The sequence below is a fragment of the Diabrotica undecimpunctata genome, chromosome 6 (assembly GCF_040954645.1).
Source record: "Diabrotica undecimpunctata isolate CICGRU chromosome 6, icDiaUnde3, whole genome shotgun sequence".
NCBI classification, from domain to species: Eukaryota; Metazoa; Arthropoda; class Insecta; order Coleoptera; family Chrysomelidae; genus Diabrotica; species Diabrotica undecimpunctata.
In genome coordinates, this window is record NC_092808.1 from 134,294,888 (window position 1) to 134,322,827 (window position 27,940).

General features: G+C 33.1%; 1 protein-coding gene across 1 annotated transcript in view; it reads right to left on the reverse strand.

Annotated features, from left to right (window-relative positions):
• The window catches only part of LOC140443927 (uncharacterized), a 119,144-nt gene extending 102,710 nt beyond the window's left edge, over window positions 1-16,434 (reverse strand). Inside the window, exon 1 of the mRNA XM_072535439.1 lies at window positions 15,975-16,434. Coding sequence (XP_072391540.1) covers window positions 15,975-16,116 — 142 coding nt within the window. The 5' untranslated portion in view covers window positions 16,117-16,434. The remainder of the gene's footprint in view (window positions 1-15,974) is intronic.
• Between the last annotated feature and the right edge of the window lie 11,506 nt (window positions 16,435-27,940).

Sequence of the window (27,940 nt, forward strand, 5' to 3'; positions counted from 1 at the left end):
CAAGAACAATATTTTAAAGACACAACGCTTTCAGAACAAAGTAGTAAGTAGGCGCGTCGATGGCTATTGGTACGTTAAAACAGTTGCAGTCACCGAAATTTGAAGATGGAGAGTATTAAAGAAATAATAATTAAATGTGCCAACAACCATGAGCAAAGATTGCACCAATATGTGAATATCGAAGCTCTATCACAGAGTTAGTAAGAAGATTGAAGTGGATGAACCCCTTCGTGTTGGTGCAGTGACTAGTTTAAAAGCAGATAATAATGTGGATAAGTGTACACGAATGCGAATCGGATTGCAGTGTTAAGACACTTCTAGAGACGTGTTTTACTAATAAAAAAATATTAAAGAAACTCATACAAATTTGAAAGATAAAGTTTATAATACATGTACTTCGAAGATTTGTGGCTATGGATCTGGAAACCCCACCAATTATTACATACTATACGAGACGAGAAGACGTGAACATCATCATAGATATCAATGGATAGAACGAAAAATCGTAGATGTAGATGAGAGACAAACAAAAAAAAATAGAAAAAGATTAGTAGTTATCATATTCGCAATAGAGCAGAATAGCATATGAGCGAGAGAAATTGTAGAATTAGTTTGGACACCAGCAATGGATAAATAGCCCGAAAAAGAAGCATAAAACTGTCGTTTATATCTTTGTGTAATACAGATTTAACGTAACGGGAAGTTTTCTTTTTAATACGGTACTGGCTGCGGAGGATGCTGAGACGCTGCAGGGCAGATAAGGCAAAAAACGTCGCTATCTCGTCTACAAGGTAAAGCACTCACCGATCTCCGTATCGACCGTCCAGGTCCAGGTATACTCATTTAATGGATGCGCTTTTAGACAGAAAGGACCGAAGATAACGAATATGTAAACGTAAAAAATTTATGGACAAAAGATAATGGGCCTTAAAGATAGTGGTTATTCTAATTGAATCGGGTTGATTACTAATTATGTTGATGGATTTTATTATTGGCGTTGGATAATTGGAAAATACAAACATTAATAAATTAAACAAATTTTGTTTTTTGTTACTTGGTGAAAAATTCTTCTAATAATTTAATTCTATCTGAATCATTTATATTGACAATTTAGACATATATTATACATTTTATAATAGACACTTTAAAATGATATAGACACTTTTTTGTGAGGAAAAACTTTTCCATTTCTTCCTTGTTTACCGGTTTCCAGAACGACCTCCAGAATTATTGGCAATAAGTTGTTGTTTTCTGGAATGTTTTCAGTATATATAAAATTTTCTGAATTACTAAAAATTTAAGGATATAACGGCTGAATGTCATAATTCAATCCATTTTTCTCATCATGTTCTTTCATTTGACGCTCGGTAGTTGGTATTGTACCAGTTTTTGGAGCTGTATTTATTTCAATATATCTGTTGTCGTCAGAATAGGAATCAGGTGATGAGGTTATTTGAAATTATTGTCATTAGAGTTGTCGGGAGATATACACATACAAGACGTAGCCGGATGAGATGTCTCTATACTTTCAAAAAAATCATCATCCGTATGTTGTTCAATCAAATACTGAACGTTGATATTTTCATTCATTATCTGATTATCTCGTAGACTTGAACGGTTAGGTGACAAATCGTCAGGAATAAAATCGGGATCTGCTACACTATCATCATCATGAAAATCAGGCATATTACTACGGTCCTCGGTTACATTTTCTTCATCCGACGAATTTGACTGACTATATTGTTCGTAATCACTCTCTTCTAGTATTCTTTGCAACTCTTTCTTCGTATAGCCTCGTTTCTTACTCATATTTCCGCACCAACTTCAGTTCTACAAAAAAATGTTAAATCCTAAGAAAACAAAATTATGTTTTTATGTATATTCATTATACTTAATACTCTTGGGTAAAATACCTCATATCATATATGTCTTTAGACACAGTTAATAATTTTCATTGAAGTTTAAACTATAAAGAATGTTTACAATCATTGCTCAATATTAAATGGATAAATTCATAGCAATATTATAAAAGAATATAGGTCCCTAGGTAATTTCCTAAAATTATATCTGATACTGGTGGTTCCCCCTAAAATAGGACACTGTAAGCACTCCACATTTTCACTACAGACACAGCTGACGATACTTTCAACGATTTTCAACTTTAGCGATTCAACGCGCCTAATTCTCTAGTGCCGCGCGCAGCGGACCGATCATGTTTGAGTGGGAGAGAGACGCAAGGCATTCGCCGGTCCGGCGGGCCTCTCTCTCGTTCGGTGACTCACTGTAACAGACGTGAGCGGGCGTTACACTTTTTCTTAAATGACTCCGAGCCACAACCTAATTTAAGACGTTGTCACGTCAAAAGCACAATAAATAGAAACGTCTGTTTTGTTTTGATTTTCGATTAATGTCATAAACGTCATTTGACAATCAAGTAGCTAGTTTCACGTATGTTGTCATCTCATAATATAAAGAAGACCTAAGGTTATCATAATTGATGATTTGTCTATGACATTTCTTATTTGATACAGATAAAAAATGAACTACTACTACTACTTGTCGGTTTATAACGTTCTCCGCCGTTTTCCGACTTCCAATCGCCACTTAGTCCGGTTGTTCCAAAGGTCTTCTTCTATGGTCCTCTCTCTCTCAGTTCTTTATTTATTCCTTCGCTCCAACTTATTCTCGGTCTACCTCGTTTTCTCTTTCCTTCTGGTTGCCATGTTAATATTTCTTTTGGTATTCGTTGTTCATCCATTCTTTGTATGTGTCCGAACCAGATAAGTTGTTTTGTTGTTAGGTCATCTGTGATTGTTCGTTTGGTTTCCATTATTTCTCTAATGTGTTTATTGGTAATCCTTTCTCTTCTAGATCTTCCTGCAGCTCTTTTCCAAAAATCCATTTCCATTGCCAGTGTTCTTTCTTTCAGTGGCCATACCTCACAGTTGTACAAAGTGATACTTTTTACTATAGTCTCATATATCCTCTTTTTATTTTCTTTGCTGATGGATTGGTCCCATAAAATGCTGTTTAACATTGTGATGGCTTTTCTTCCTGATGTATTTCTCTCTCTTATGGCTTTGGCTAATGTTTCATCTTGTGAAATAGTGATACCTAGATATTTGTAGTCACAGCAGTGCTTTATCGTGGTGTTATCGTCCAATATGAGATCTTTTTGTTCTACTCCAATGCACAGGTATTCGGTTTTCTTTTTATTTACTTCTAGACCCCGTATATCATACTCTTCAATTAATTTTCGTGCCATATAGTTTAAATCGTCATAATCTTGAGCCATTATTACTTGATCGTCTGCAAAGTTGAGCATAAATACCATAGTGTTGGTGAGCGGTATAAAAAATGAATAAAATGAGAAAAATACGCACATACCATATATGTTCTGTGGACTCACGAGACAACTTTTGACCATTTTTGTTCTAGATTCCACAGACCATATATGTGGTATGCTTTAAAGCAAATATTCTTTAATTACATATTTATATGTGTTAGAACATTATTTATTTATAGCCATAAGATATCAATTTTCACATAAACATAACTGGACTTATGGGCAATTTCCATTTTAAAACCTGGACAGTGAACCTGTTAAAAAAACCGTATTAATTCAACACATATACTTTTACAGGTTAACACAACTATTTGATGAGGACCATTTCATGATATTTAATCTTCGTTAAAAAAACATTCGAAAAATTAAGAACAAAAAAGTTATGAAGAAACAATTAGTATTGGAATATCAATTCAAATAATAAAATACAACAATAAATTGTTGTAGAGTGAGATAAAGTTACCAACTTTTAATAGACAAAGTTAAAAATTTAGCAACTTCGCCAATACTTTGCCTATTAAAAGATGTGTATTAAGTTAATCGTTCTGTCTCTGTTGGCATTTGGTACACTTGCCGTATATAACCTGTTTGAACGTTTCTGCTTTGGTATTTTTATTGAGATGTCGTAAGGCATTACGTAAATTTATGTACTTAATTAAATTCCTATAGAGATACCGTTCGGTTTTCGACAATATTCTTCATTATAAACAAACTATTCGTTTCTACATGGTTTATTGCGCGATGTGCTATTGTGAGAGTTTTAACTACTTTAAAACCTGAATAATTATGGTAATTATGAGAAAGATTTCGAATTTCCCATGCATTTGGAGTTGTCGAGTAGAATATTAGGCAATGATTCATTAATAATGACATTACTGTCATTATTACACGATAAGTCTGTGTCCATTTTTCATATTATAAATGAGCTCGAAGAGTAAAATTTAGTAGAATTAAACTAAAGAAACCGATAATATTTTAGTTTAAAAGAAATACAATAACTTAACTGCTCATTACTCAAGTTGAGTACTCAATTGCACCAAAATAATACAAATATTAAGGTTATTATAAAGTTACACTATGCCGTTTTCTTTCTAGGTTATATATTTTAATACAAAACAATATTCAATATAAAGTACATCCCTCCTAGTAGCTCAAACATTGGTTTATAGGGCATACTTACAGTAGAAATCTTAGCAGGGACACGAATGCAGCCAGTACCTGAATAAATGCAATGGAAATGAGGTTTTGGAGAAGAAGCTGCAGATTAACACTAATGGACAAAGTGGGAAATTAACAAATTAGAGAACTAACGAATGTGAAGGAGACACTAAATAACGAAATAAAAAAAACGAAAATTACTAGATATTTTTTGTGTTTTGTGTTTCTAATTACAAACCTTAATATCTTAAAAACCTTATTAGTAATGCTGTGATAATGTTCATTGAAATGCAAGTTTTGTTAAAAATTCACACCAAGATCTTTACACACTGATTTTCTTGGCAATTAGTCATTTTTATAAAGCTCCTGTTACGTGTGAAGGTCATCACTGAACACTTCTCAACATTTAGACCCATTCCATTTATTTGAAACCAATTGGACAATGCATTTAAGTCTAGTTGTAATAGTTGGCAATCACATTGATTTTCTACAACTCTAAACATCTTAAAATCATCTGCAAACATTAAGCAAGACGAAAATTTGAGACATCTAGAAAGATCATTTATAAAGCAGACAAATAAGAGTTGTCCTAGGTTGCTGCCCTGAGGAACTCCTAACGTTACCAAATATTCTCTGAGAAAAAATTGCCAACTCTAACTAGTTGGCTTCTATCTGTTTAATTCAGAAACATTATTGCATTATTTGAAGGGCCGAATGTGCCCAGTTTTTCTAATAATAAACCATGACCAACCATATCAAATACTCTTGAACAATCAATGAAGCCTTTTAGTTTTTATGGCATCTGCAACAGATTGGGTGAATATACATAAGTTTGTAATTGTTGATCTATCTGGTAGAAATCCATGTTGATATTGATTGAAAGAATTGCTAAAATGTTTAATAAGTTGTTATATAAGATAGATTCACGATACACAAATACCGGTATGCTACTCAAGGAATAGAAATGTGTACTCCGACGCGCATGACGTCACCTGCGAAGCAACAGTACAGGATACTACGGTGTTCGAGATGTAGAATTCTCTGTCCCGATAGATGAATTGTTTTTACAAATTAATCACCCCTGTGATAAGTCTTTAAATATTTTTGTTTTTGCGGATCCTTCACATTTGATTAAACTTGCCCGAAACCATGTAATTGATCATGGTTTTATTATTGACATTAAAATAATCAACAAGGATTAATTTGAAGCGCTACTAAATATATCAACTTCAGAATTGACAATTGCTCATTAATTGACACTACATCATCTCTGTTTAAAAGGCTCTATGATGCAAAGAGTGAGACTTACAGTTCAATTATTGCCAAATTATGTGGCAAAAGCTATTAGTTATACTGGAGAAAAAATACATACAAAATACATACATACAAAAAATACATACAAAAATACATGCCAAAAGATGCTGGAAAGAAGCTGCTGTAATTGTTCAGCTATTTAATGATTGGTCTATTCTATTAAATTCTCGATGTAAGTTCATTGCCAATTCTCCAACAAGAAATGTATATGGTACAGATATGGATAAACAGTCACGTCTACTGGATGAAATGTCAGAAATGGTCAATTCAATGCGGGTTGGTAACCATAAAGGATTTATTCCATTTCAAAAGGGGATATTGCTTACTAATAGATCTCTGAAAGAGTACCTACAAGCAAAATACAACGTTGACATATTTTAACTTCGAGATTGAATCAAGACGTGCTAGAGAACTTTTTTTCTTATATTCGAGAAATACTTTGGGAAAACATTCGGCGGCGATCTTTACAGAATGTCGCAATACTATTGAAACTAGTGAATCCTGCGTAAGTAACAGCTCAATAGAAAGTCCTCAATTGCCAAGCGATATTTCGGCATCAGAAGATATTTGCTTGACACAAAAGATGCTGTCTAATTTGATAGAAAAAACTGAAGGTTCGAAATAATCTCAGTCTAAAGAGGACAAAATACTTCAAAATACATTTATAGAAGCTCACTACTTGGAGGAGGATCATATAATTGACGATGACGTTTTGAAAGTCGCAGACAATTATAAGGTGAAAAAATTCCTCGGGACTCTTTGAAGTATGTTGCTGGTTTTTGTTGCAAACAAATTCAAACATAAATATAGTTTAGGAAACCCTATAAAAACTTATGAGACATATATGGAACCAGATACAGACAGTCTCCAAACCAGAGGTTCTCTTTTGTACCCAAACGAAGAATTGTGGGAAACTACACTAAAAATGGAATCATTGTTTTGTACAATCCATGAAAGCAATTTATCAAAAAAACCTAAAATCTTTCAACAGCTGGCACAGAAAACTTTAGCTCAGCTTGAGAATAACACGATACTATTTGTGGTACTCCTGTATCTCAGTAGGAGACGCACATATATAAGATTAAAAGAAATGAACAGACAGATTAGTTTCAGTAACTGTTAAAGAAAACTAGACAAAAATATGTTAAAGTTTGTTAGCTTTAAGAAATAAATTTTAATAATGTAGTTTAAAGTATTCAATAAATCTTTATTATGAATTGTCAGCCGGATTCATTACTGAAACATTGTAAATTAAGCTAATGTTGGAAAACTCAAGTCAAAACTCTAAGATATTTTGTAACATATTAATTTAAAACAATTTTCTCTAATTTTAAATGTTAAATAAGTGATTCAGAAAGTGTTTTTTAATATTCTATATAATTTGTTCACAATACACGATTTTGGAAATATTCCAGTAATGAATCCGACCATCAAAATATGTATAAAATAGAATTAATTTTTATACTCATTAATTGAAAAGACACTATTATATTCCTACATTAATATGAATATACACACTATGTAGCGAAACATCGAAAAAAGTTTTGTTGTTTTTCAATAATCAGAAAACCTATACCCAAGAAAAAATAAGAACATTGTAAACTACACATATTATAATATAAAGGGCCAAATAAGCATGCTTATATATTATTTGATTGCCTATATATTTGATATTAACCGACTAATAGGGCAAGTGTTAGTGTTCTAATAGAAACTTTGCTTCGCACATGACGTCACACAGTGCGAGTTCACTATGTCAAGGTATTTGTGTATCGTCGATAGATTCAAATATTTTTGCAAGAGAATTTAAAATGCTAAGTAATAGGTCTGTAATTTTTTACATCATTTATATTACCAGATTTAAAAATAGGAACTGTAATCAGGGCCGCCGCTAAGGTATTGGCCGCCCGTGTGCAACTTAATATTTGCCGCCCCCCTTCCAACACTTTAGACATACATACTATTATTTAAAGAAATGTGCAGAAGATGCATAATATAACAATAATAATTTGTAAATAGATAAATACTTACTTGAACATTTAGACTAATCTCTATGATCCAACGTCCATATATTATCCTAATGTATATCCTAATATCCTAATATCCCATCCTAATATTCTAATTTAAACGTCCATTATCCTAATTTAATAACCATGATCCAACGTCCAGAATATGTATATCCTAATATCCTAATTTAAACGTCCATTTAATTAAAATAAACCGTGAATACAAACATAAACACATAAAAAAGCTAAAAACGCACTTTTCGGGCTTTCGTCTCGGAAAACTTTTTGACAATATCTTTAATGTTCAATGTCGCACACACTTCATCTTCTATAGATAACATTGCAGAAAGCAGAAACACATCTTACTACAATTGTTATTTGTTCTACATGCGCCCCAATGTTTTTTCTCCATTTCATATAATTTTTGAAGAGCAGAGTCAACTGTTAATCCTTTTTTTAATGTGGTAGATAGTTTAAACAGTTTTTGAGAATATTTTATACGAGCTGCACCGGATTCATGTCTTTTTAAAATAATAGCTAAATGTTGCCAGTCACTTACCCCATTAATTCCACTAAGTAATTGTCGGCTGCTTTCATCACAACAAAACAGTTTACAAGGTGCACAAAAAACATTATTTAGTGATAATGAGTAAAGTAACGACGGGCGATGAATTTGGTCTTGATTAGGTAATGTGCGATAATAATAAGTTTCTGAAAATTTCCTATTATTTGTATCTCTGGGGAAGTTAATTTTTGTAATTTGCTGGGGAAAATTTTCAACAACAAATTGAACTTCACTTGGATTCATATTTGCAGGCCATTTTCCGGGATCATCTGAAACCAAGTATATGCTGGAGCTTCCTACACTGCAATCCAGATTAACTGGAACATTAATTGTTCTGTCTTGGTTGGTGGTTTCAGGTTCAGGCGTTTCAGCATCAGCACTCGCACTATCGCTATTATTGTCATCAAATCATCCGTCTCTATTCGCAGGAATATTCAATTGTTTGGTACTTTTTTCTATGATTTGGACTTCGCTTGAAGTTGAAGGTCCTAATTTTATATCCGAGTCTTCTATATTTTCATGTATGTTTTTCATCAAAAATGATTCCAGTGCACCGCTAAGTTTTTTTTTCTCCTTAGTTTTTGCCTCTTTTATTTTTCTATATTAAAAACCTGAAAGTCGTTTTCTTTTTCTTTCGGACATTTTGAAATTATCACTTAAGAACGAAGCCGGGCGAATTTAACAAAATAAATCCAAAAACACTGTAGATAAGTTGTCCAAATAATGTTTATCCAAATAATATGTAGCCGTAACGCGTATACGAATAAAATTGCTCTGATCTCGACGTTACTTCGAAATACAGTACCTTCTGTGCAAAAGAAACGGGTACACTACTATATTTTACAAACAAAATCTTTTATCAAAAGGGTGTCTAAATTCATTGAATTCTCAACTAAGACATAAGAACATAATACATAATAACCCATCCATAAACATAACCATAGGAACAATATTATAACAAAAAGTTTACAACCACTTGCCTAAATTCTTGTAAAGTATCTACGTGTGAAATCTCAATTAACTGAAGTCCGAAAGCCGCCAGCCTCTTTGAATTAAAAAGTATTCCCGAAACTGCTTTATGACTGTACCTGCAAAAGGGCGGCAGTTCATACAATAAATAATATTTTCTGACATTTTTTTGATGAAAAAAAGAAGTATACATGATAAATGAAACGCATTTAAGTATTATCACGTACTGAATAATTATCATTAATTGGAATATTAGAGTTCATAGAATTATCTGAATCATTAATATTTCATTATTTTCGTTTTAAAAAAGTATTATCATCAGTGGACTGCTTTTGGCCGCCCCTATTGTTGGCCGCCCGTGTGCGATGCACACTTGGCACACATGGTAGCGGCGGCCCTGACTGTAATGGTATTTTTTATTTTGTAGGAAAGGTATTAGTTTTTAAAGCTAGATTAAATACAGCCTTTAATGGTTCCACAAGATAGTCGATACACCCCTTATAGGTGTAAGCAGGTAGATTATCTTTTCCTGTACATTTCTTGGGTTTTAATCTCTTTACAGTAGCTCTAATAGCTTCTTCAGTTATCTCAACAAACTCTAAAATTCCGTGAAACTTAGGTATCTTCATATCAGATGATATGTTATCAACTGACTTGAAGTATAGTGCAAAAGCATTAGCAATATTGTGCTCATTAGATATTGATTTGATACAATAGAAATAAAAATAATCAAAAAACACCGTTTTTGCACCTTAACAATGCCATAAAATAATTATAACCAACAATTTCTAGATGCAAATACTTGAAGGTTACTCCAGTCATTGCCCTTCATAACACTGTGCTGTTTTCAAAAATTCACTAATTAATGCATGTTTTTTTCTCTAGAGCTTGGACTAAACTCTCACCCAAACCCAATACCCTCGAAACCCAAATTGTGACAAATTTGCATTATCTCGCATCAATTTTTTCCCATCGATTATGTATTCCTCTACAATATAAACCACACACCCAGTTTTAATTAAATTTGAATAAACCACTTTTTCGTTGTTTGTATAAGGTATTCTTCTTAAATATGGGTCTCCGCGGTCTGATGGGTCGGCTTGCGTGCGTTTTTGAGGGGTAATTGCACATCTGACTGACCGCCTCTAATTGTACTTAATAGCCCTATGGCGCCAGGACCGTCTGCAAAGCCTAGGGCAGATTTACATGAACGCACTACTAACCAGACGCTGACGACAATATGCAATAGTATGGGTGCTTTATCAAACAACATAAAAAAATGAACGGTTACATATTTACATAAGGAATAAAGAATTTCACAATTGAGGATAATAATATTGAAAAAGGTTACTATCTTAAAATCGACAGAAGAAGTCAAAGCATCAAAGAAGATTTGTATGTTAAGCATGTTACCAAGCGTACAGAAAATATACAATGTAAAACAAAAATGAATGAAACGAAAAAGAAGTATGAAAAATATAAACATCGATATTACAAAACTGTAAAAAAGTGTCGTAATGGTTTTTTTAATTTGCGGCGTATTCGCAAAAATTAGTAGACCGACTAAGTTCATCAATAAAAGTTAAATAAAAAGTATAACGGGAAACTTTCTTTCCATAATCAGTTTTGTTGAAGTGATTAGCCATCATGAATTGTTAAGTTGAAGCTTTTTTGAATCGTGTAAACGTAAGTAATCAACTTTTGCCGACTGTGTACTTGTGTAGGGATGTTTCAAAGCTTCATGAACCTTGGAAATACGCATACCCGAAAACAAAAACAAATCCGCCTACAGAAAGAAGGGTATACAGCCCTACAAGAGACGAAGAAAAAAGGAAAGGCTCAAATTATGCTGGATGACTTTCTGATTATTTACCATGGTGTTGCGAAAGAAACCAGAGCCAAAGAAGGAGTCTCCCTGTTATTGCAGAGAAAATTTTTACATTAAGTACAATATCTTTGAAAATATAGTTAGTGTAAAAGTCAAACTGGATGTCAAACCCCTAAATGTGATAACAATCTACGCATCTGACATGCCATCACAAGAGAAAACTTCTATGAACACTTTCTGGCTGTAATAAACGAGACTCCAAGTGACAAATATATTATAATTATTATGGGTGATTTTAACGCCTATGTTTTCAATGATATATCTAGTTCCAGGAATAAAACAACGATATAATGAAAATATCAGAAATAAAAACGGAGTCCTTCTGACGGACCTCTGGAGCGTAACCGAAATATCTTTCCTTCGCAAAGAACAATACAAATACACTTTTGAAAACACTAGAGGACAAATATTTACGACAGCTTATATTTTGTCGAATTTTTTACAAGAGTAAAAAAATTTAATATGACAATCTCAATTCAGAAACTCAAACAATAGTAATCAGGTAAGAACCAAGCAGATGTATAATAGAATTCCATGGCATCAGTATTAAATAAGTAATGGAAATAAAATACCTTGGAATTAGAGTGTCTAGCTATGTAGACCTGGACAAAGAAGTGAGAGACCAAGTACAAAAAGGAAACCGACATATTAACGCCGAGACGAAGTCAAGAATTTATAAAACCCGTGTAAGACCAAAAACGGGTTGTGGCACTCTGAGAGTGGTCTAGGAGAGGAAGCAAAGCATTCTTATAGTCTTAGCAAGGAGCAATAGTCTATTGTATTGGATTCGATAATCGATTCGATCCGATAATCGATTCGATATTTGATTCAATAATTAGATTCAATTCAATCAGGATCGATAAACGATTCGATTCGAAATTTGACTTCTTCTTCTCATGGCGCCGTCTCCTTTCGAAGGTTAGCGATCCAAATGGCAATTGTAGTTTTGGAAACTGCTGCGCGAAAGATTTCTGCGGATAAGCGATCGAACCATCTCCTCAGGTCTTTCAGCCACGAGTTCTGGTGTCTTCCTACTGATCTTTTGCCCTGTACTTTTCCTTCCAGTATAACTTTTATATATTTGACTATACTCGATATTAGATTTGATTCGATTCCGATTCGATGATCGATTTGATAATTGATTCGATTCGGTTCCATAATCTATTCGATTCAATTCGTTAATCGATTCGATATGATTAGATTGTATTTTATTTTATAAAAATAACCTTATTTTAAATTTAAATTGTGACGTATTCCCATCAAAAATAGTAAATTTTATTTTATATTATTAATAAACACGCATGGCACTGCCTTTACTACTCCATGCAGTTTATGGTCGCGCGATGTGTCGTTACAGTTTTAATTTTTTCTCACATCAGTGAGATCCACGCTACGTCCATAGAAGCTATGCTTCCAATCATGGCATATGCATCAGAAACAATACCCGACACAGCCACAACACAAAGTCTACTGAAAACGGTAGAGATGAGAGTAATAAGAAGAATGACACGAAATACGCTGAGAGATCGAAGAAGATATTAGAAGAAAATGTAACGTATAGTGTATAAAGGAACAAACAGAAAAAGGAACAGAAAAAATGTAGTGACAACATTACATAGAGGTATCAATGAAGAAAAAGAAGAAGTACATTAAAAATAGGAAATACAAATCAATCGGAATAATTATAACTGATTTATAAGGAATGGAAGCAATGCAATAAAAAAGACCAAAACCAGCATTCCTGTTCTGTGTCAAGTTTTTTTATAGTTTAGACACATCTATAAAAAGGAAATATATATGTTAATCTTAAAATTATACAAAAAATTGATGGTTACACCTTATAAAACGATCAATATTTCTAAATAAATAAAAACTATAACTTTGTATTTTTGTTTGCTTGCCTATGAAGAACAATAAACATAACAATCGCCTGAACTAAAAGACATTACTAGAGCAGACACATTTCCGACTGTCAATGGTTAGCAGGTAGGTAAAAAAATCAGGAGGCATTCATTTGTCTTGCTTATCGACATTTTTATTTACTTTAGAGTGCAAAAATTGACTTTTAGAAAGATAAAGGAATTTTGGGCCATAAGAAATTTCAGTGGTAGGTAAATTAATATTTGTAAAAACATTTTATTCCTTTATATTCCTATTGTGTAACTATTTTTAGAAAATGTTTGATAACTATATATCTGTGGCACATCAATTATTACAAATTTTACATAAATTATTACAAAATGTTTGGTTTGCTGCGTTACTAAATTTATATATTAAAAAAAAAGGAAAATAGAATGGAAACATAATAAAAGGTATTGTTAGTCTTACTACTTTTAGGGTAGAAATTACACCTATTAAGATGTATTGTGTCCCCCTTGCCTTATCTGGTAGTTTCTCATTGTTTGGCACAGCTTCTATTCCTCTCATGAGTTTTAGTATATTTAGAAAACTTTATGTTGAGTAAATATACGAAAATTCGTAATTTGAAATCGAATTGTTAACAATATAAAATATATTGAAATAACCTAATAAAGAGAAAGATATATAAATTCTATATTTTCCGTGTCTGCTTTCAGTTTAAAAGCCATACCACTAAGCTGCTCTGAAGTTCAATTGTAAGACAGAGACACCAAGAAGAGCTAAACTAAGAGCTAAAAAGAACGGACCATAAAACGGAGACTGGGGAGATCGCAGTTTCCTTTTGAAGTTTGAATTGGGTTCTGACATAATTATACAAGCTAGGACTTGTTCAATTATCATGATTAGGTAAGTAAAGATAACGTAGGTGTTATCAAAATTTATGCGGATTCCCTTATGCGAACTCTACTAGATCTTGAAAATTCTTATCTAATCAGGATTTTCTATTTTATGATGAAAACATCTGTAATATATCGCAACTTTTTGAAATGGTAGGTAAATCAAAACATTTGGTTATAAGGTTATTTACCTAATATTCTGCAATAACGTATTTTATGCAATTGTAATCGATACGCCAATCGAACAAAAATAGCAATTATGATAAGAATTGACCAGAAAGATATCAATTGAATTTATAATACTTAATCATAAACATTGAAAGTCTCCTGTACTTTTAAATCCACTATAAAGACGTCACAATTGGCAGTCTGGCGAAAGTCCATTACCTATTATAAAAATAATATAATCAGAAAATAATACTCAGAAAATCCAAACAAACAGAAAATCTTTAAAATGGACTCGCTGTACAATTTGAACAATAGAGGAGACGATATGCAGTTCTTAAGAACCCCTCGAATAATTTCTATTTTTTGGGTCATTTGATTTTTGATCGTAACCATTGCTGTCTGATTCCAGTGTAGATTTAAGAGATTATTCTTATGTCTACTGTCTACATCCTTTGTATTTAGAATTTATAATATATTATGGAGTTGCACTTTATCGAAAGCGTTTTCGAAATCTATGAATCAAACATATACTTTTAGATTCATATCAAGGCATCTTTGTGCACCCTTTACTCCTTGCAAATAATTAATTTTATCATGAGTTGAAAATATTGAAAAAGACTGACCAGACTTGAAAAAAACATGCATATTGGTACAGTTAAAACTATTTCACGATACAAAGTAAAGTATCTATATTAAAAAGGAAGAATAACAAAGTTGGTATTTTTGGGGAAATAACGAGCAGTGGTCAAATTAAAATGGAGGAGGAAGGGCATACTTATGGCTAGGATGGCCATTGATAGATGGACAAAAAATACAAGCGAATGGAAATCATGGACTGGAAAAAAGAACTGGACTGTCTTTAATACAATGGTATCAGGATATCAAAAAATTAGCAGGGAAAATAGAGAGATTACAGAAGTCCAGAATAGAAATATATGGATAGAATTGGAGGAGGCATATATCCAAATTTAGACCGAAAATTCTTATTGTACTGGAGAGGGAGAGAGCTTGAAATAAAGTCTTCTTCTTCACGTGCCATCTCCGCGACGGAGGTTGGCAATCATCATGGCTATTCTGATCTTAGATGCTGCTGCTCTGAATAGTTCAATTGATGTGCATCCGTACCATTCCCTCAAGTTATGCAACCATGAGATTCTTCTTCTTCCTACACTTCTCTTGCCCTGGATTTTCCCTTGTATAATCAATTGAAGTAGGTTGTATCTCTCATTACGCATAACATGCCCCAGGTATTGCAGCTTTCGTGTCTTGATGGTTTCCAATACTTCCATTCTTTTGTTGATTCTTCTCATATAAAGTCATAAATGTATAATTATAAACTAAACACTGGCAATACATGGAACATTGAGGCACCCAGAGCAAGTAGAGAAAGCAGGAAAGATTTTAATATGTAGTTAAGATGGCTTGGCACTTCATTTGACCAACACAAATTGATAAAAAGAAAAGAGGCATACCAGAAACTAGATGGAAAACAAGTTGAACAGAACCTCAGCCAGCTAAAATTTGTAGAAACAGGTAAACGTTTTAACAGGTTAAACATAGTGTTAAACTTTGTATTTAATAATAAATATAATATTTACATAAACTTTTGTAGTGCATAATATTGATATATTACCGTTATATTTTGTTATTATAAGTGACAGTTTATATTAAAATAGTTTATTGAAGTTTCAATAACTTTAATATATCTATCGAATGAGATTATTGAACACTATACAATTAATATCAACTTAAATTTCATAAACGCACAATACGTTTTAGCAATAAAAATATTAAGATAACTCACCTGCAGAAAAATGCCAAGACTTGACAGATTTAACTATGGGTTTATTTACACTAACAACGTCTTCGTTGGCCATGACCAAAGATGCCAAAAACCATATATAATAACAAATTGAATAGTACACGCAAAATCCAAAACTTGCCATTGTAAAACACTTGTTTATTAACCCTAAACTGAGCTATATTTGCTTTTTTATATATTAATTTTGTTTAAGTCCGACTAAAACGTCAACAATTCATATAATCGTAAAGTATTTAAAATAAAGTTCATCCGCACTTTTGTCTACTGTTTGGCATTTTCGATTAATATCCGCGAAGAGTTTTTAAACGAAGAGAAACGAATTTTAACTTCCCAAGTCGACCGCTCAAGTACACCGACTTCGTCGTTCGCTGAACCTTTGACTAAACTGAACTGAATGTATTTCGTGGTGCGCTGGCTTTGCTTTGCTCACTTCACTTGGCTTATTAGAAGAGGCCCCACTTAGCTACTCTTGAGTAGAGATTTCTGTAGTGTTGCAGTGCTGTTGCATAGGCTCTTGAGGACTCTAAAGGTGTCCATGCATGTATCAGTGTAACAAAGTTAAATAATTATTTTTTTGATATCTGCAATTAGAGGATAAAGGATAAGGAAACGAAAAAGATATTTTTAATGAAAACTTGTACCGTGCATTAATCTCTTCAAATACACAGCTTTCAAAATTATCCAATGAAAACTTAATTTCTTTAAAAAAAATATACTGTAAATTGTATATTCCAGAAAAAATATATTGTAAATTGAATATTCCAAGTGAAAGGACTCTAAAGAGAAACCAACTCGTCATACTTGTCAGTAATAAATAATATAAAAACTAATATTAGTGACAATTACTTCTACGTCCGAGGCGAGACCACATATTCGTCAGGAAGATATATCGCTCATTTAATCCTCATCTAAGCGATCAGATCTTACCAAAATCCTATTTAATGTACCAATGCAAGCAATTGGAAAAAACCAACTCTGCAACGATATCACGTTTTGAACAAGAAGAAATATCAAAATTTGTTCTTCCTGCAGCTGTTCCTATCCATAAATTATTGCTTTTTTATCCAAGGCTGCACCATATATGGTCAAGGCAGGACAAAATTTAAAAATATTTTATACCAACTTAATACACGTTATTTTGTTTAACATATGGAATGAACAGAGTTGCTGAAGAAAATAGAAAAAAGATTGCTTTAGTAAACTCATGCCCTGATATCAAACATAAAAGTGTTTCTCAAATCTCAGAATCTAAAAAATTCAACTTTATAAAGAACTGCTTCTAAATATTTCACTTTCCATTCCAACACCATGGGGAAAATGGCCACCAAAAGTTTTCGGGAAACCGTCTTATTATATATACCTATATACCTATAATTTTAATTCCGAACAAGAGGCTCGAGTTACAGCGTCAAAATCTAATTTATTACGGGAACGTCGAGTATACCCATTCTGGGGAAATATCCCGAGACCACACCAAAGCGGCCTTCTCTAGGTACGGGGGTTTGTCCCTATGCCAAGAACCAAGCAGAAGTTACTGCCAAGCATTTTTTGATGACACATCTACGGTATAACGTCGAAGATGTCACTTTTTCTCAGTGATGTCGTCATCCATTCCTTTTCACTGCTCCATATTGACAATAATTTATGATTTTTGCCAAATGATATTTTTATTTACAATAATACAAGTATGTATTTTACTATACATTTTATATGTATCGTATTTCGGACATATTTTTTTTTATAAATATGGTATAACCTCGAAATGATACAGAAGAAAAGATTATTCTTTTGAGAATTCTTTTAATACCAAAATTATATTCAAAGTTAACGTTAAATTATAAAAATTGTAGAAAATGTTGTCCATTTAGGTCTAAATATTTCGTGTAGGATTTTTAGTAAGGTGTGTAAGGTGTAGATCTTTCATACTGTTCTGTTTTCATGTGATTTCTGAGTTTTTTGAATTATTATGGAAATTATGAATCTAAAGATCTAGATGGAAATGGAATTTCAGTATTCTTGATGTACCATTGTAACTACTGAACACACATAACAAACCAATTGTAAGAGTAAAAAATATAATTATTTCAGTACTATTTTTAATGATAATGTTGACAGTTCTCATGAAATAAACATCACAATTTTAAACAAAAAAAAAACTAAAAATATGCTTACGAGATGGTATGTTCTGTCAGTGCTACGGCATGGAATATGGAATCATGGACAGTAAAGAAGAACTATCTGTCGATTATCTCTGTTTTATCGACATGCGGTTGCCGACTATTATTTTCTTTTGTGTCTTTTTTGCACTAGTCTTTCCGAAATGTTACATATACTAGTAGTGATTGGAAATTGTTGTTTTATAATAACACTTTTCGCCGCCAAATTCTACTCAATATGTTATTTTATATATAGAAATATCTATAGATTTAAAAACTGTATTCAAATTTATAAAGTCCTTTGATGGATAAACAATAAAACACTGAAAACTTTGTTTTCAAAACACCCACAAAATTTATTATAATATCTTATCACTATAGCTGTTTCGACAGAGTGCCTTTCTCAAGTAATCTATTTTTAGTATGTGTTTACACTTTCTAGTCTTTACTTGAATACATAGGTTGAGGATGGGAGAACTGTTTTTCTCAAGTTGGTCAGTCAGAATTATGTCTTTATTTTTTAATTTGCTAATTTCCATAGATTCTAATAAAAATAGCTTAAGCTCCTTATTTAAGATGTGAATATGAAGAATGATTATGGTCTAAAAGGTGAAGTACGTTCGTAGAATCTGTTTTTCTATTATTGAAAGCCCTTTTATGTTCTGCTATACCTTTGTTTAAAGTTCTATCGGTTTGACCGATGTAAGTTTTTGGGCAGTCGCTACATTTAAGTTTTTGTACACTACTGTAAGTGTAAGTGCTTTTATTGTCTCTTGTTGTTTTTGATATATTTGCATAAATTGTTGTAAAAGAAAGGAATAACACCAGCTTTTAGAACTTATTTGCCTAAGTTGTTAACAACAAATTAGGCAAATATATTAAAAACAACAAGAGCAAAAAGAAAAAGCACTTACACAGTGACGTACACAAACTTAAATGTGGCGACTGCCCAAAAACTATCGACTTTTATCTAAATTGTTTTATCTACGTTATTGTTTCTATTTTTTATTCTTTCGTTTATTATATTTTTCCTAAACAACAAATTAGAAAGAAAATACAGTAAATTCTTGTAGTGATAATAATAGGGATTGCGATTTATCAGCGGAACTTTACAATTACTCTAAAAAATTAAAGGAAACCGCAAACATAACTTGACAAAAATAATGGAAATAATATATCTAAATAAATATTAAATTTAAATAAGTTATGTAAGTTTTATATTAATTTCTTAAAATTTTTTGTATTGGTATACGCCATTTTCAAATAATGCTTTTTATATCAACTTCATGTTGCACAAAGAATAAATTGTTTTAGCGTGTATGGATGACTTTAGCAGTAATATGAAAGGAGGCCCATCGAGATTAGTTGATAGCCGACAGCGACGCACTTGTGAGATCGAAAAGTTCCGAATGCGTTGCTTGTGGTATGCTGCCGAGCGTGGCCGAGCTATAGAAGCTGTTTGTGTTATTCACGTTAACAAAAGTTAAGCGCCGTGCGCTAGTCAAATATTGTATACCGCTATTTGTCATTCAAATCCAGATAACATAAATAAATAAATCTTTTGTGTTTCAGTTCAGGCCCTTCTGTCGTCATTTATTGCATTAAGTAAACTAATCAAATAATTTATTATTATTATCTCTGTTTAAGACCTTTTAAGAGAATTAATTGTAGGAGAAATTTAAGTAAGTGAACTTCAATTTACTTTTCGCTCAAATTTTAATTCAATCGAGCATTGGAGTTCATTAAGGGCCGAGACAATAAACAAAGAGAAATTTGAGAATTGATTTATTAGATTGGATTAAAAACACATAAATTAAGACTAATTTAGAACCAAAAAGAATTTTTTTTTCTCATGAAAGGAAAAACAGGTGGGTGCGTATACGCACCTTTGGCCGAATACGCATACAATTTTTAAAAAAGGAACATATTGTATCTTAACTGTAAATTAAATTTTAAGATGAAAATTTTCGAAACATTCGGGGTGTAGATGCACTGTACACTTTAACATAAATAAATAGTATTACTTTTACACATCCGACATTTTCTTCTTGCACTATTATCGTCTCTTTTTATAATGTGGCCAATATTGTCGAATCTAGTTTCATCTGGTAAAGCAAATTTAGATGGACGTCCATATACTGAGTTTGACAATGATGTAGCGGTTTCTTCACTATTCTCTGCATGTCCACTATATTTTAGTAAGTTAAGAACCAATCTCGAACGAAACTCCAGTTGGGAAATTGTAGAATCATTTGCAATTTTAAAAATTTTTCAACTATTGACCACCATACTGTCAATCATGTTAGTAAACAACGGCCACCACCACTTTTTTCCTCTTATTTTAATACGGTAATTCGCAATGCCATTATCATGCAGATCCACTCCACCCATGTATTGGTTATATTGGTGAATTACATTAGGCTGAGGGATAAGAATTTCTTTGTGTTCTTTACGGTTATAACGTTTAGTTTGCATAAGGGGTAAAACGTCACATGTATTTGTCATTACAGTCACTACTGAATTATCGTTCCATCTTGTCACCAAAACTTCTAAATTGGAATCGAATGGACATGTATATGAACCTCTTTCCTTTTTTTTTTCATAATTTTGTTTTCTTCTAGAGGACACTTAGCAGTGCGATTTTCCCTTACTGTTCCTGTTGCAAAGAATCCTTTTTCTTTCAATAGTCCAAAAAGAGCATATGACGTAAAGAAGTTGTCGAAAAAAACCTTATGTTGCTGTGGGTTTTTAACTATCGAAAGTAAATTCAAAACAACTGCCATTCCTAAGCTAAAACTATTATCTGTTTTCTCAGTTTTTCCGCCATATGGAATAAATTTGAACAAATAACCAGTATCAGAACATAAACACCATAGTTTAAAACCAAATCTAACAGGTTTTCCACGGATGAACATTTTGCACGAATGTCGCCCGAAATATGGAACCATTTCCTCGTCAATGGAAAGATTTTTTGCAAAGACTCCAAATTGTGCAAACTTTCGGTTAATTATTTCAAAAATTGGTGACAATTTTGCAAATTTATCATTTTTATTCAGTAAGGTGTTATCTGACAAATGTATGTTCTGTTTGATTGAACGAAATCTATGTCGGCTCATGCTTTCTCTTACAATGTGCACTTCTTTATCCCCATCCTTCGACCAATACATATCAACTTGAGGCAGAGTGTGATAACCAGATAATATACATATGCCAATAAATTTTTTTAAATCTGTATTATTCATTTCAAAATCGTGACGGTTATTCTGCGATGCATAAATATTTGTAAAATATCGAATGCTCTCACTTACTTCTTTATCAAAAAAGAGTGAAAAAACTTCAATAGGTGACTTGCCTCCATGGTTGGCTTTTATATTTTCTAAATATCGATCAGACTGATGTTGTATTACTGCCGAGTACGAAGGAGTATCTGTTTTTACCCACATGGGACAAATTTGGATTTATTATTTTTGCCTGGTTCTTTCTTTGGATGTTTTGATCTGTGGTTCAGAGGAATATCATCATCAGAATCGTCAGAATTCCCATTCACTTGTATTTCATATGTACCTGCAATATCTGTTTTTATTCCTTCTGTACCAATAATACTATCATCAATGTCTTCTACATCGGAAATTTCATCTGTTTCCGGCGGCACATAAACCACATCAAGTGAGTCAGCATTTTCACATTCTGAGTCTTCTTCTAACAAAGCCATTAACTCTTTAGTAGTTAGTGCCCTCTTCATTTCATATTTCGAGAATTTACTAAAATAAACAAAAAAATGCACTACTACTACTATATACACGCATTCATATGATAATAATTTAGCTTACCTCATTTCAACTTATATGGAATACAAAAAAAAAACACAAGGAAACTTTCAAACTGATTTAAGTCAAGAAAAAAGCAAATATAACGTTTACAGCACACAGCAATTTTATAAATAGGGAATGAAGTGTATTGACTATTGACGAAATCGTAATTTCAGATTGTTTAGTCTACGAAAAAAATATAATATGGTTTCAGCCAAAGGTGCGTATACGAATCCATCGTATAAACATGCAATTATAGACCTTATTTTTAAAGGATGAATGAATAAGTTTTTAGAATAATAAAAATTTCAACATATTTTTATAATAATAGAATACAAAATATGAATTAAGTTTATAATTAGTATCGGAAAAATTTTTTGTATGAAGATGTGCATAAATCATTAAATTATGCAAAATTATAATAATCTTAAAATATTTAAAAAGTAATATTTTTGTCAAAAGAAAAATGATACTATATACCTCAATCTATTGAGATGTTACTTCAATAAAAAGAAAACATTAAAAAAATTATTTTCGGGCCAAAAAAATTTTCGGGTTGCGTTTACGCACCTTTGGCCGTAAATGGGTTAAAACAATGTTCACATTGTTCATTGCCTTGCAAAATTAACTGGAGATAAGTCAATTTTAAGTAAAATTAAAAAATATTACAAAATCTTACATTTCAATATTTTTTATTGTCTATGTTCAATTACTACAAACTACAAACCATAATTGTAACTTAGGTTCATAGATTCAACATTTGTGACAATATTTGGTCGGTATTATTCAAGGATAGGGTAGAGTGCTTCAAGAATGTGCACTTAAGGTTTAATCAAATGTAAAATCCAAACCAATTGCGTTGAAAGTATATTTATTTGCCATAATAAATCAATTATAATTTGCCAACTAAACATTATTACTTTAATAGAAAAAGTGAAACTAAAAAAAAGTGCTTTTGCGCACTCTTATAAACCCGCCTTTTAAAAGTAAGCATTTAGGATTGTAAGACGTAATGTTATGAACTTAGGCCACATTTATAAAATCCAAAACTTGCGTAGGCGCTGCACTTTTCATGCCACCATTCAGCACATGATATGCACTTAATCCAGTCTTCTGTGATAGGTCTTCTTTAAATGTTTCGTTGCACCCTGGACCGCTCCAAATTTTCTTATAGGCGTTGTTTTTGGCTTTGTGAAAACAGCTTTTTCATTTTTTTGTATCTTCTCTGCCGGTCTAAGGTTCACATCTGATTTCCTTTTTAAACTTCCTCCCAGAAGCGCTTGCGGTGGTGGTAGGTTATCGCCAACATCCAGTTTGAGTTTGTATTGCGGCTTTTTTTTCTCATTTTCTTCAATTAGTTGGTCCTTATATGGAGAGCTGGTGATAATTTCCGACTTTTTGCTTCTGCGATTCTGGATCTAACCACAATTGATTTAGGTAACGGAGAAATGCTTGTTAATTTAATATAACTTGATGATGTTCCAGGATTATTTGATAAATCAAATGTTTGTGTTTTTGGAGCTATATCAACTGTTTCTTCCAAAGTTATTGCAGATGTGTTGGAAACCAGATCTGTAAGCTGAGGGGTATTGTATTTGATCTGTAAAATCCTTATCGTACAATCGGGTTCAGGCATCTTATTATGGCATCTCTTTCATTAACATGAATATTTTCCTTAGTAGTGGAATTCTCAAGAACAATAGTTGGACTGTCAAGAACATTGGGAGTATTTTCATAGGCTGATTCAGATATTTGATGTGGTTGAATATCGATTTCAGACGTAGAGTTTTTAGCGACTCCCAATTGTACGTTAACCGCTTCTAGTTCCGTAGTTACAGCAGCTGCAGCAGGTTCTTCTCGTTCTGTAATAAAAGTAGCCATGAAGTTAGCGTCAGTAAATATGTCATTATTAAAGGGACATATCCCCGTCACTTTAAAACCTTCAATTGCATTAGTTATAGTAGCAACTTTAAAGTATGCAGGAACAAATATTGAAGCAATTTGGTAAACAGTAATTACCCGCCCTGGATGGTTTGTCAGCCATTTTTCACATTCGTTGGAATAAAACTTTTTTAGCGGGCTAAAAAAACATCTGTCAATTGGCTGCATACGGTGACTACTATGAGGAGGAAGTGTTAATGCGATAATGTTATATTGTCGAAAAAAATCAATTGCTGCAATGGAAAATGGAACAAAGGGAAGTGTGATTATCCATTATTAATAGGACTGGTTGTTCCTTTGTCGGCTTAGCGTGATCTCTAAAATGTGTAGCATAATCAACAAACAGGTCCTGATTGATGAAACTACTGTCGGATACCATTCCAATTGATGATGGTGGAGCTCCATCCAAAAGTTCTGTCTTCATTCTTTTACGTGGATATAATAACTGCGGGAGGAATATATTGCCCACAAGCACTCATTGTGCATACAACAGTAACATTGGTTCCCTGTTCTTCGCTAGATATTTTATTGACACACCTTTTTCCTTTTGTAGAGAAAACTTTAGGAGGCCTGTTTGAGACAGTGGAAAATCCCGATTCATCCATATTGTAAATTGCATGTGGCGGGAATTTGTATGTATTCATTAACTTCGAGAGATTTTCATACAACCGCTTACACTGTGGTTCATTAAACCCAATAGCCCTGGCGAAGCTAGTAGCGGTGGGTTGCTTAAAACTAACATCTTTGAGTCGTTTCAAAAATCCACTTAGCCAGCCCTTGCCTGCCATTTTTCAAGTTCTATCTAAACGATGTTCTAATTTATTTATTTCAGCAAACTCAAATGCTAGACTTCTTAGAGCTCTAGAAGTTAACCCATAAAACTTGTTGTCTATTGTTTTTATAAAGTTGTAATAATAACTATTCTTCGATTTCTGCTGTTAAAGTAATGTAGTATCTTCCCAGATTTGTAGCTAAAGTTGGTTGTTTTTAGCCTTTTTCTTAACGTACTTTCCGCCATTCCTATAGATTTTGCCACGCTTCTCTTACTTTCTCCATTTTCAACCCTTTTTTTGCTGCCTCCATAACCACCGGTGAGCATAAAGCACGCTGAGAAGTTTGTTTTCTGCCAGACATGCTTAACCAAAAGAAAAAATACGGTTAATCAGTTATAAAAAAACCTGGTTTATAAAACGTACTCTTTCAATATTATTCTTTTTTTATTTAATAAAACTCCAACAGGAATCTTTCTATTATCCTCCTCTGTTATCCAGCGATCCGGAAGCGGAATGGTCGCTGGAAGGCCGGCATCACTTCCGAAGCACTACTTTCATTCATTCATTCTCCATTCATACACATCCACGCTCCATTCATCAGCAAGGAGGCTCCCTGTCTCGTTTCAGGTAGCGCGTAGAAGACCCTCATCGCTCCTAGTACGGCATCATTCCCAGACGGGCATTTCCTCCTTCCCCACAGTCTGACTCACGTCTATCTAACTCATACAGTGTGACCTACTTCTCTAGCTTCAACTTCCAGCATCTTTCACTCTTACCTTTGCCGTTGGTCCAGCTGTCTTTCTTCCTCTTCCTTTTTCTTGATCACTGCACGGATATATGTTATGCACGGATGTATGTTAGTCCAACCTGATTTATTTTCATTCATCCTCTCAACAATTTCTCTCACTGTAACAAAATTCACACCTGCCTCTCTCTCCATTCTGTTCCTTTCTACTATCCATCTGCTGCAATCTGACATCATATGTGTCACAGTGTCCGAGTATCCACAGTATAGGCATTCATCTGTGTCAGCCTTTCCGAACCTAGAGAGGTAGGCCCTAAAACACCCGTGTCCTGTGAGCACCTGCGTCAGGAAATAATCGAGTCGCCTGTGGCCACAGTCCACCACAATCTCTTATGTTCGGGATTAGCATTTTCGTCCACTGTGCCACATCCTCCGTGTTGTTCCATTCTTCTTGCCATCTTTCAATTGACCTTTTTCTTTCCTGTCTTTTCTCGGCCACAGTAAGGTTTGGGCCTCTTCTCTCATAAAGCTCTTTTCTTTCCACCGCCAAAACATGCAACGGAACACATCCAGTGATGGTCCACAAGGCTGTTATTAAAGTTACCAAATAACGTTATTATTGGTGTTTATTTGCCTAAAATGCTCAAAACACATACAAACACTTCGCTTAATCGGTACGAACTAAAACTTTGTTCCTGTCGACGACACACACTTCGAAAATCGACGAGTGTGCACTCTTATTGACCGCGCACTCTTAAAGCACTCTACCCTACTTAAATTAGTTTCTTATTTGTTTCTTCATTAATTTTCATTTTTTTTTTATAATTAAAAATGTATAAGGGTTTTTACAAGATAATCAAATGATAAATTGTCTGCGTTAGTTTTTTTAGATTTTTACCGACCATTCCATTTCAGAGCATGACTGGCAAGTATTGAAAAACTTATTTACTTAACGACCTGATGAAATATTTGTTTGTCACGGGGGCTGTTCTCTTGGCATATACGTATTCAACAACCGCTACTACAAAAACTACTAAAAAATAATTGCAGTATAATTATTATTTTCATTTACTTTAATAATGTGTACTAAGCAATGTTAAAAAAAAATATTCAATATTTCATCCATTTAATTTTATAATCATTCGTTCAATATTATTTTGATTGGTTTATTAGATGCTTTTAAAACACCTCGTTGACGAAGTTACAGCAGTAGATTAATAATATAATTTGTATAACTACATAAGCACGATATGCATATCTATATATCGTGAACCTTAAGAAGGTATTTGATCGAGTCAAATGAAAGGATGTTATCCAATTATTGTCTGTAGAGATATCTCTAGGAATAATTAAAACGTTCGAAAATGTCTACCAAAATAACACAATAAATGTAAAAGTAGTAGAAGAACTAAGTGACCCTATTGAAGCTGGCAATGGGATAAGACGGGGTGTTTCCCTGAGTCCTCTATTGTTCAACCTGATTATGGATGAAATGATAAACAAAGTAAAAACTAAAAAAGGATGCCAAATGGAAGAAAAACTGCTTAAAATATTTTGCTATGGAGACGACGCAATACTACTCTCTCAGAGTGAAGATGATTTACTACGTATGCTGCCAATTTAATATAAGTGCATGGTTATAACAGTAAATTTATTAAGATGTAAATTGAAGCTGGAAGGTCAGATAATAGAACAAGTGATGGAGTTTAAATATCTAGCCATATATTATCTAGCTACGGAAAGCTCGAAACAGAAGTGGAAGATCAAGTGAATAAAGCAAACAGAGACGCAGGCTGTCTGGATAAAACAATATGAAGAAATAAAAATATCGGAAAGAAATGAAACGCAGGATTTACAAAACAGTCATTAGATCAATAATGACATACGCGGCAGAAACAAGACCTGCCACAGAGAAGACAAAACGGATGTTAGAAACAGCAGAGAAACACTTGAAAACAGCAAAATTTCTGGTAAGACACTATAGGACAGAGCTAGAAGTACAGATATACGACGTAGATGCAAGGTGGAGAACATCAAGAACTGGGTAAGAAATGAAAGAGTAGAATGGAACGATCATATAAACCGAATGACAACAAATAGAGTAGTAAAGAAGGCAAGAGACGGTTCCCCAATAGGAAGACGATCAGTAGGAAGACCACGAAAACGATGGAACGACAACTTACTGGAGACACTTTGAAAAACAGACAGAGTCATGTTTATATAAAAAGATATTTACAATTTTGGCATTAAAATCACCCCTTAACTAAGTTCAGGTTGTGGTTTTCTGTTTTTTCAATTACATTTCCAGATCCTTATATATTTCTTCATCGGATTTATCTTGTAACGAAATATTTTGCCTACCACATAGCGTATTGTTATAAGGGGTTGAAAATTGGGGACAGAAACTATTGGGGTGGAGATAGGGCAAGCAAAATAAACGAAACTTATGCGAACGGCACTCAGGGTTTATTTGGAGTAGCTGAGTCATGGATAAGTTGAATGGCAAGGGGGTTGGATTGGGGCA